Below are 10448 nucleotides of genomic sequence, written 5' to 3'. Positions count from 1 at the left end.
CAGATGAAGAGAAGATCTGACTCCTCTCAGGGAAAACTGGATTCAGTAACTGAAATGGAAAAAGTGAACTGAAACACCTTTTTCTCAGGTTTGTCTGAGTAACACTCGTCTTACATGATGAGGAAATTCATAACTCAGATCTAATCAGATACGATCTGTACACTGTGAGCCAGCGCTGTACAGCAGCATGCAGTGAATAAATGTTACATCTTTGAGTCAGAACTCGTCCTGAGTTCAGTCCATGAGGGATATGCTCACCTTAATAAAGATAATAGACATTCAGCACACAAACATTTAAACTGAACAGCAGTAGTGCCTGTAATGCTGGCGGATTACTTTTAGATGTCTGCACTAGTGCCCCTGTTTCAGGTGCATCCTTAGATGTGATTTGCTTTAGGACCTGGCCATCAGAAAGCTAAGTTTGACAATGCTAATCACCTACTGTATGTCTGAGCAGAAGGGTCAGTGAAAGTAGTCCGAACTGAGGAAGGACTAATTCAGATTCATTTACAGCGAGATTATAAAGCAGAACATTTGAAGAACAGAAGATGTGTTTGTATTAGATAAACAAAAATGAAGAATTTAAATGTCTTTTTACAGCTCTTATGTTAGGTTAAAACTTTCCAACACAGACATGAAAGTCGTGTACCTGAACAACTCTACTCCTGAATAAAAGCCTTCCACTCTGCCATGGCTTTTTTGTATGAGCTTGTGGTGTCTCGCTCATGGATACTGTCCTTTAACACTTCAGTCTGAATGACAGACAGAAGGGTTGCCACACACTTTGGATATGTGAGATGCAAGGTGTAGTAGTATGCCATCAGATACAGCAAACCTTGACGGAGGTCTTCTTCAGCAAATGTGGTGATGGGTGTGGTTCCAATTGCCATAATACAGTGGGACCCATCAAAGAGCAAAACAGGGCTGAAGAGAGATCTCCTCTGAAGGTAGATGGCTGGATCTTCTGCTGGCTAAAGAAAAAAGGACAAAACAGAGAAGAGAGACATTAAAAAACTAGCTGAGCAGTCAAACTACTGAGACACTATTATGTATATATGTATATATATATATGAATGATCACAATCATAGAATACAGGTGGTACAGCTCATCTTCATATCATTTTGTTTCTTTAGTTTGAAAAATGCCCTACAGAAAATGTCAAATATGCCTGCCAATGAAATAATTATGACAAGATTAACTTGTGTCTTAGTCACTGTTAGTAGTCATTCTCCACATACTTTGGGAAATGACAGAGATACTGCACCTGTAATGTTTTAAATCTGTTATTACTTCCAGTTTGTTTTGTGAATTTTTATGATTTTAATGAATTTTAGTTTAATTACCGTATTTTTCGGACTATAAGCCGCTACTTTTTTCCCACGTTTTGAACCATGCGGCTTATAGCCCGGTGCGGCGTTTCTGTGGATTTTTCTTTAACCACCAGGGGGCTCTTTAGCAGGATATGAATCATGGGACGTCAAAGTTGGAAATCAAAGAAGAAAGCGCCAACAAGTGCTAGCAGCAGGCACAAAAGAGATTTTTTTCAAACTCCCTCATCATGGAAACCACAAAAAGAACTTCCTATGATGCCGCTTTTAAGTTGAGGGCTATCGACCTGGCACTACAGGAGGGAAATAGAGCCGCTGCACGTAAGCTCGGCGTGAACGAATCAATGGTGAATTGACTTGTTATAACTCAAATTTGGGGTTGTCTGTCCCCCTCTGCTGAGTGCCGAGTAATTGTGGAAAACCGAGAGCGGCGGAGATACCAGCGGCTTATAGCCCGGTGCGGCTTATATATGTACGTTTCCAGTTTTTTCCAAAAAATTTGTAGGTGCGGCTTATAGTATGGTGCGCTCTATAGTCCGGAAAATACGGTAGTTATTTTTAATCAATTTATTAGTGTTTCCTGTAGACATTGGTCTGTATTTGTATTTTGGCAGGCCACGCTGTCCTCTGACCAACATAGTGCTGCAGAAATTTCAGTATCAATTTTCAAATGTAAATTCTATTATTTTTAGGAGCAGAGATGCTTAAAAAGGACCAAATAAATTGCCAAAATGTACAGTGAAAGCCCTTGCAGACATACATTGCCTACTTTCCTTCGGGATCAATAAAGTATCTATATATTAACTGATAACAATATGAACAAACTCTGACCTGAAGGACATGAAGCAATGCCTCACTGGCATGTCCCAGCTTCTTGGGTGGCGCAGTTGGTGAGGGGAAGAGTGTGGGGAGTGCCCTAAACAGGGCGATGTTGCATTCCACTGGAACAAAATAAATCAATGTTTAGTTCAATCCTAAATGATCTAAATTTGATTGGCAACTTAATCTTGATACCACAGAAAATTAGGTGTCACCATGAACAGTACTGTTGTTCCAGTTTTATTTAATCAGCACTATCATACACAATCCTATACATATTTATGTCTCTGAAAACAGCTACATGATGTATTAAAGATAGCACAATGACTAACCTCTATTTTGGTTCATCGGTGGCTTTAACACCTTCTTCCAAAGACCATAAAACTGAACCATGGAGCAGAAGTCCTCCCATCTTGCCTTTACTTCAGTTATGAATTTGTTGTTGTTCTTATCCAGGATCCGCCGTAGCTCATCCATCACCTATAGTGCAAGTAAATGTTAAAACCTGCACCAGTGCTTGCTTTATAAGAAAGCCACGATGAAAAGTAAGTCACTTACATTGTGAAGCTCCTTGAAACATGGATATGCCTCTAGAATCTTTGTTGGCCTATCTTCTTCTTTCAGAACATCGCTGTCAATGAAGGCTCTTCTTGATTGAAACTCAAGGTCAAGAATTTGGCAAACAGCATCTCGGTTGGGTTTTGGCTTCTTATACAGGTCCTGCAGAGTCTTGTAATGCCTGGCCTGTGTTGCTAGACTATCCATGTTGACTAAAGGGGAAAATACAGAATCAGTAACTGGATCCAACATATCAATCTAAATGATACTATGTGTTTTAGCCAGCAAGCCTAACATTGTGTGTTATATATTTATGATGGTTATTCTACAGAAAGTCAAATACATGAATATTGAAAAATCACATCCTGTCACAACAGATCAAAACCTAATCAAGTTTAAATTTAAAGTGTAATATATCAAGACATCCCAATCTATCAAAGTCATCCAGCCTTCACGTCCATCATTATTGCCATAATTAGAATTTGTCAATTACCTGAACTGTCGCCATCAGAACTGCTCACTGGTGGCAAAAGAATCGTTGATCCGCCACTTGAATCTGCATCATCATCTTCTCCCTGGTCACTTGGTGAGAACTCAATGTGGCGCCTTTTTTTTGAACGGCCCCTCTCTGGTGTGGGACCCTGCCTCTTTCGAGGGGACTTAATATTCAGGATCCTCTTCTGAAGATAACTGTACATGCTCGTCTATGGTGAATAAGATGTTGAAAGAAAAAAAGAAACGTAATATCACGTATATAATTTCAGAAGTCTGAAATAAATGTGAAAAAAATTTAATCACATACATATTTGGCAGGTAAGTCGTTATCCTGTAGCATGGGATAATACTCCACTAGTTTCTTAGCCATGGCAGTAACATCGTACTTGGACGGGTATCGTAACTCCTCTCCTTGTCGACTTGCTCTCAAGATTGAAATCATGCTGGTGACAGTGTTTCTCACCAGCCTGCATCTCAGCTCTTTGGACATGGCAGCTTCTCCCTCTCTACCAGTGCAGGCCATCTCAAAATAGTGTTTCCGAGCTAGTTCCAGCTCACCATCTGTATAGATCACATATTCAGGAGGACTGGGAAGCTGTAGAGTCTTCTCTGGGGTTTTCTTTACCAAAGGAGTGGATGTCTGGGGAGATGGAGGTGTTCCTTTAGGTGAAGACCTAGTTCCTGCTTCACCAGGGCCAGCTTTGTCTGGTAAGGTGGAATAGTCCTCCTAAGAAAATAATTCAAAACATAAATGTTGTAGGTGTTACAAACAAAACTGCACTACACGTTTTTAGATCAAAGGCAGCAAAAACTTGCCTCTTTGTGAAGATGAGCCCACAACTGTTTCCTCCTGAGAAAGTTTTCTGGACCAGGAAAAAGATCTCTTAAATCATCACGACTGAGGGTGTGGATTAAAACCTCATCTATGTTGGCAGCTGTAAAGAGAGGTCAAATAGTAATAAACCTTTTAGAGTTGAAAAACTTGGACCTTATAAATTTAATGGTATTCAACTTGACAGGGCAAATAAAATCCAAATTGTCCTCTTACTGTTTTATCTCCCAGCTACAAATAAATATAAATAGAATAAAATTTTGACATTTGGGTGTTTTGAGATTACATAAATAGTTAAAATTCAAATTTGAAACCAATGTCAGCATGGACAACTTTATTTTATTAAAGACACTTAAACTTGACATACCATTTAGAACTGATACTGTAACATCATCTAGTCCATCCATGATTTCCGTGTGTCTTCCTTTTAATTGCGCCTTTATCTGAGGGCATGAAAAAAAACACGACATTAAGCCAAGGCTCAAAAAATCATGCTCAGAAGTATGTCAGACCATTCAAACAGTACAACACCTTATGGACTTTTCAAATACAACACATGTATTTTCCTTCTGTATACAGTGGACCCAGAGTGATTGACAGGAGCCTCAACTAGTGCAGAAACTAAACTCTCAGCATTTTCCTCCACAGCCTGCATAGGTCCCTCAGCTAAGACATGCACACCTGCCTCTGATCTGCATCTGCTGTTCCTACGTTCATTAGTACCAAGTCTGTCTGCATGTCCTGCTAATTACATCAAACATGTACATATTTTATGTGGAAAATTATATTCAGACTTTTAACACCATTGGTTAGTCATGGTAAACAAAAAAAAAAAACTTAGCGCATTGTAACGTAAATTGCAGGACCAAACCTGTTAGCTAATATTAGCTAAGCATGCTTAGCTAGCTGGCTTTTAGGCTACAGTGGCAAAAAACTTGTGGACGTATTATGAGAACTGATAGTCCATCCATGGGTAAACTGATTGCTGGACCAGGCTGCTGTTTTCCCAGTAGTACAAAATTTTTAAATCAAATGCTGTAAAAGTTCTCCTTACCTCAGCAGAATCCAGTCCAAGCCTGCTTCTTCGCTCCCCTTCAAACGGTTACAGGACAGACGTGACCACATGAGGGCAGTCAGGGGGGAGTAGGTGCAGACCATAATAATGTTTCTAAAACTTGTAAAGTAATAACAGTCATAATAGGGGGATATTATAACTATAAATTACATTTTAATTATTACTCCTGTTGTGGTCCCTTACTGAATCACAATAACTAGAGTTTAAACTAGATTTAATGAGAGTTTTGATGTAACCGACCCCCCTCCATATTTGGTAATGACCTGCAGCGCCTGTATGAGCCCGCCAACAACAGCTCAAAAGTGATGTGAAGCAGTAAGGTATTTGTTTCTGCTCTTGCTTAGACTGAACGTTTTGTCTACTTTCTTCTGCTACATTTACATTTCTAATAGAGGTTTACGAACGTGTGTTGTAGTGCTAGCATGACTTGATTTTGCCGTGAGTGAAGATTTTCATTAGGCTAAGAATAGACTGTCTGCATTCAGCTAGCTGCCCTGTTTTTTCTTTTTGGCGGTTTAACATGGCCTGTTGGAGGTGTATGATTTGCTTTGTTTTTGTTGCCTTAACATTGAAGTCTCTCTTGAGCCATATTAACAAAACACATAGCCGCAGTCCAAACTTCCGAGTCATATGCGGAATAGATGGTTGTACAGAGGAATACAGAGTCTTTAACTCTTTTTACTACCATATCAGACGCACTCATGCTCTGTATCTTGCGACTGGGAACCCTCCTACCCAGTGGATGACAGCAGCATCATCTGACTTATCACATGCTGCAGGTGAACATTTTGACATACCAGTTTTTTCTGACTGTGCCACTAAAACACAAGGAATGCAAAGGACCGACAGTGAGGTCAACATACCTGTCATTCCAAATGAAATGTCAAGTCCGGAGCTTGAGGATTTCCAGACTCCAAATACTGATAATCAGGTAAGATGCAATGTTTGCTAATGAAAATGTTTAACAGTTAACATTCAGGTGTTTATATTATTTTTTTAATGTATATTAACACAACATATCTACAGGAAGGAGCTGCTACAGCAAGTGAAAATCTCGTCAGATGTGCAGCTGCATTTACCATCAGTGTCCGGGAAAGATGTCACCTATCCCAGGTATTGCACAAACCTAAGTGTTAGGGAAATAAAATATATATTGAATATATGTATGTGTGTCTGCATTTAAGTATGCGTTTTACCACAGTCATAATTTGCTTATAAAGACTTGAAAATTGGTCCTTGATAGAGTTTGAAAAGTGCTTGAATAAGACTGGGAAAAGGTCTTGAAAGCATGTAAACTTACAATTCTAATTCTATGGACCATTTTATAATTCCACTGTCAGAGCTACAACAGTGTCATATTTTGTGACAAGGATACACACAAACTTTTTGGCTCTGGGGCCACATTGACTTTTTGAAATTTGACAGACGGGCCGGGCCAGCACCAGATGGATACATATTTAACATAAACATATAAAAAAGCATTACAGTGTTAATACTTAGATTTGCATTTAGTGGGAACAGTGTTGTTTTTAAGTAATGAGAACACGCACGTGTGAAAAGAGGTCAAAAGGGTGCAGGAACAAGAGCAAAAAGAAAGTCTGCACACCAGAGAAGTGTAATTCTGACTTTTGAATTCTGAGCAAGAACTGGACAGAGATCATTTTGGTATGAAATCCTATTCAGAATGTTCTTAAGAAGTGTAATGCTAGTCTCATATTGAACAAACTGTATATAGCTCATATTTCTTTGTTGTTTTTGTTTCAGAGGGGTGTCAACAGTATTGTCTCTGGAGTCCAGCAGTATCAAACTGCTCTTCTCAGTACCATGAAGGACACCATGAAGTCGCTCTTTCAAAGACATTCAGACAATATGGAGCAGCTACAAGAGGCAGTATTGGCAGAACTGGAAAATTTTCAAGATCCTTTCTCCATGATGGCTTCCACATACATTCAGGACAGCACAATCCAGAGGCTTTTTAACCCAGTCATACCAGAGGAGGTAGTTATGTCTCAAAAGGTTTGCAGAGTTAACAAAGGACAGTCAAGAGTAATTGCCATCAAAAACAGAAGTTTTTACTATATACCCCTTATTAGGAGCCTTGAACAGTTGTTGTCCAATTCCAGGATTTTTGCCATGATCAACACCGCACCTCAGAGTTGCCACAAAGATGGGTTTTTGTATGACATTATTGATGGGAGCATTTATAAATCCCATCCACTGTTTTCAAAAGAACCTTCTGCTTTACAGATAATTTTGTATGCTGATGAAATAGAGATATGCAATCCTCTTGGGTCACATGCTTCAGTAAAGAAATTATTCATGTTTTATTATACTTTAGGAAACATAGACCCCAAGTTTAGGTCAAAGCTTGCTGCAATCAGACTCCTTGCTATAGCAAAAGCTGATGATATTGACAAATGTGGTGTTGATTTTGTATTACAAAGGATTAATGAAGACTTAAAGTTGCTCTATAATGGTGTCAAAATCCAAACACAGCGTGGTAGCATGGATTTATTTGGTGCTGTAGTTTCGGTCTGTGGTGACACACTTGCCCAACATGAGCTTGCTGGTTTCAAGGAAGGAGTTGGTTTTGCATATAGTAAGTGTAGGCATTGTGAATGTACCTTTGATGAAATGCAAATTAATTTTAATGAACTAAGTTTTACTAAAAGGACAATGAAAAAACATATTAAGCAGTGCTGTGAAATAGAAAAGGCTTGCACAGACTTCTTGAAATCATCTCTCAAAACCACCTATGGTATAAACAGAAGAAGCAAGCTGATTGATTTCCCAGCCTTTGACCTCATTCAACAAACACCACAGGATATAATGCACATCATTCTTGAGGGTGTTGCACCCATGGAAATTAAGTGTGTGCTAAAACACCTTGTTCTCTCTGGACAGATGGAGTTGGATGTGTTCAATTCTGCCATGCAGAGTTTTCCTTTGTCACCAATAGACATACGTGACAAACCCTGCCCTATCAGTGTCACTACCTTGGCATCTAATGACAATAAACTGAAACAGTCCTCGGGGCAAATGCTGATACTGTTGAAGATCATGCCTTTTCTGCTCAACAGTATAGAGAAAAATGAATATGTTCAGTTTGTTTTGGACTTAATTAAGATTGTTCAGATACTCTTTGCCCCTATTTTATCTGTACAAAGTGTGTTCAGACTGAAGAATATGATTGAACAGCATTTGAAACAGTTTAAGAAACTTTTTCCTGAGAATAATATAATACCTAAGCAACATTACCTGTTGCATCTCCCTGCTCAGATTCTTCATCTGGGGCCTGTGATAAGGCACATGTGTATGAGATTCGAATCAAAGCACTGTTTTTTTAAACAATGGGCATCTAAATTGAACTTCAGAAATGTCTGTAAGTCACTTGTGAACCATAATCAGCTTTCTGAATGCTGTCAAAATGAATTGGGCACTGAGCATCCAATATTTGTACATGAGAAGGAATTGGGTCCTGTCTCTGAAGTGAAAAATCCTGAGTATATTGCAGCAAAGATAAGAGATTTTTTGGGGATAGGTGGCATACAACATGGAGTCAAAGTAAAATGGCTTATTCTCAATGGGAACAAGTACATAAGTGAAAAGTCTCTAATAATCACCAGTGTGAGTGACACAGTTCCTGTTTTTGGACTTATTAAAAACATTTTTGTGGTAGACAGTTCATTATACTGTTTTGAATACCAGCTTTATGAGACTGTGGGCTTTAATACAGATTTTTTAGCATATAAAATTGTAGTTCCTAATCTCGCCCAAGCAACAGAGTTTATAGATGCTGAAAAGCTAGTTGATCCTACATCATATTATCCAGTCAGTTTCAAATGCAGTATGTATGTTCTGACAAAATATAACCTTGATGATGTCATTGCACTTAAAAGTTGAAATGAAACAGTGGAAGATGTGCTGTGATTTATTGCCTATGTTGTGGCTGTGGATTCGTACTACATAAAATGTTACACTGCAGCTTTGTAAATATTGTAAATAAATGTGTTAATGATGGGCCAACAAAAGCCTAAGCGACTTATTACTGAGAGGCCTTAAAATAAGCTTTCGCATCTAAAAATGGTTGTGAAATATACAATGTGACCTCAAACAGTGTCTGTGATATAATTTAGCCTAAAATGCATGTAAAGTAACTAGTTTAAGGATTTAGTAACTAAGTAAGAAATAAAAGTAATATATTCTAAAAACAAGTTTTATAATCTTACACATTCAGCTCCTGCTTAGTATATCACTCTCAAAACAAGATCAAAAATACTTTTTGGCTCAATGTAAGATTATTAGACTTAGATAGACTGTCAGTTTTTGCAGTGTGCTGACTTACATTATTTTGCACAATGGTCAGTCTTTGAATATTTTCACAGTATGTGCTCATTTTCACAGACCTGTATTCTTCAGGGTGCAAAAGTGTCTGCAGCAGCATTTTACATAAAGAAGTTTTACTCACTTCATTTGCTCCTGAAACTTTGTATCTTTTAGACTTCACAGGTGTATCAGTATCAGGTGTCAGAGCCCGAGGAGCAGCCAGTTTCAGAAGGTCATTTATTGTGTGTGAGCCTGGAGCGCAGCTTTGTTTTACTGGTGCTTGTTAAAGAGAAACCTTGTTCACAAAGGTTGGTAGTCCCAAACATGCACTAAACATTTGCAGCCAAGGCTCCCTTCATATCAGGGGTAACTCCAGTCACAGCGTGGTCAGACAGCACAGGGAATGCCTCTGTGATTCAGACTTCTGGCTTGGAAGAAATGAACGGATCGGACAGCCGCTTCCATGATGGGATCCATTTTTAAGGACCTGCAACACAAAGCCTCCTGGTGCAAAATACAGTGAAATGTCTTTGTGACATTACTTCAGTTCATTGAGGTTTGTAGGCATTTGTTTAAGCTGTAGCAGGACTGGAGGCTCTCAAGCTCCTGCTACAACATTTCAGCTGGGTTGAAGTCTGACTTTGGGCCATTGTGATTCTTTAGTTTTTCAGCCATTCTGTTGTGGATTTGTTGCTGTGCTCGACATCACTGTCCTGTTGCATGTCCCATACTTTGTTATGCAGGGGACTTCACGGTTGACTCATGGTGACCAGTCTTCTGGTCTTCATGGTGCTTTGCATTATGGCCAAACAGCTTCCCTTTGGTCTCATCTATCCAAGGGACTTATACTATACTAACATACTTTTCTGCGTCTTGTACACAGATTATGCCTCCATTGTTAGCACTTGTAATAACAAAGTCCTTTAACGTCATTTTCACTGTTAGGTTATTAGTTATGGTTAGGGTTTCCATGAGGTTTTGTGAAAGATTTCCTGTCCTCGGGTAGCAGAGCTG

The 10448-nt window shown here is 39.0% G+C and overlaps 2 protein-coding genes across 6 annotated transcripts in view; one reads left to right on the top strand and one right to left on the bottom strand.

Moving 5' to 3' along the window:
* The window catches only part of LOC115776668 (uncharacterized), a 97929-nt gene extending 88805 nt beyond the window's left edge, over positions 1–9124 (top strand). Inside the window, exons 1-4 of one of the 4 annotated variants that reach the window (XM_030724395.1) lie at positions 4979–5180; positions 5378–5428; positions 6135–6221; positions 6873–9124. In XM_030724395.1, coding sequence (XP_030580255.1) covers positions 6933–9011 — 2079 coding nt within the window. In that variant the 5' untranslated portion in view covers positions 4979–5180; positions 5378–5428; positions 6135–6221; positions 6873–6932 and the 3' untranslated portion in view covers positions 9012–9124. Of the gene's footprint in view, positions 1–4978; positions 5181–5289; positions 5429–5460; positions 6040–6134; positions 6222–6872 lie in introns of those variants that run through there. The other 3 variants (XM_030724394.1, XM_030724393.1, XM_030724392.1) reach the window with 3 other exon arrangements.
* On the bottom strand, positions 651–5233 carry LOC115776670 (uncharacterized). Of its 2 annotated transcripts, XM_030724398.1 has the most exons (10): positions 5088–5132; positions 4565–4777; positions 4401–4476; positions 4018–4136; positions 3509–3928; positions 3200–3410; positions 2707–2918; positions 2481–2628; positions 2161–2270; positions 651–971 (listed from the first exon to the last, which is right to left on the bottom strand). In XM_030724398.1, the coding sequence occupies exons 3-10, from the start codon at positions 4438–4440 to the stop codon at positions 660–662; spliced, it is 1572 nt and encodes a 523-aa protein (XP_030580258.1). In that variant the 5' UTR covers positions 4441–4476; positions 4565–4777; positions 5088–5132; the 3' UTR covers positions 651–659. The 2 variants fall into 2 exon arrangements, with proteins under 2 accessions (XP_030580258.1, XP_030580257.1); XM_030724397.1 differs by lacking the exon at positions 4565–4777 and having other exon boundaries at positions 5088–5233.
* Positions 9125–10448: the final 1324 nt, after the last annotated feature.

Source organism: Archocentrus centrarchus, unplaced genomic scaffold (assembly GCF_007364275.1).
Source record: "Archocentrus centrarchus isolate MPI-CPG fArcCen1 unplaced genomic scaffold, fArcCen1 scaffold_36_ctg1, whole genome shotgun sequence".
Classification (NCBI taxonomy): domain Eukaryota; kingdom Metazoa; phylum Chordata; class Actinopteri; order Cichliformes; family Cichlidae; genus Archocentrus; species Archocentrus centrarchus.
Note: the sequence above shows the minus strand (reverse complement) of the source record. Positions and strands in the feature narration are given on the sequence as shown.

What these genes read in the sequence shown, in the direction of transcription:
- LOC115776670 (XM_030724397.1), bottom strand. Translation starts at nt 4,440, where the DNA reads ATGGATGGACTAGATGATGTTACAGTATCAGTTCTAAATG. An exon ending in TACAGTATCAGTTCTAAATG is followed by an intron (nt 4,137 to 4,400) that starts GTATGTCAAGTT and finishes CTCTCTTTACAG; the next exon opens with CTGCCAACATAGATGAGGTT. An exon ending in ACGACTTACCTGCCAAATAT is followed by an intron (nt 3,411 to 3,508) that starts GTATGTGATTAA and finishes TATTCACCATAG; the next exon opens with ACGAGCATGTACAGTTATCT.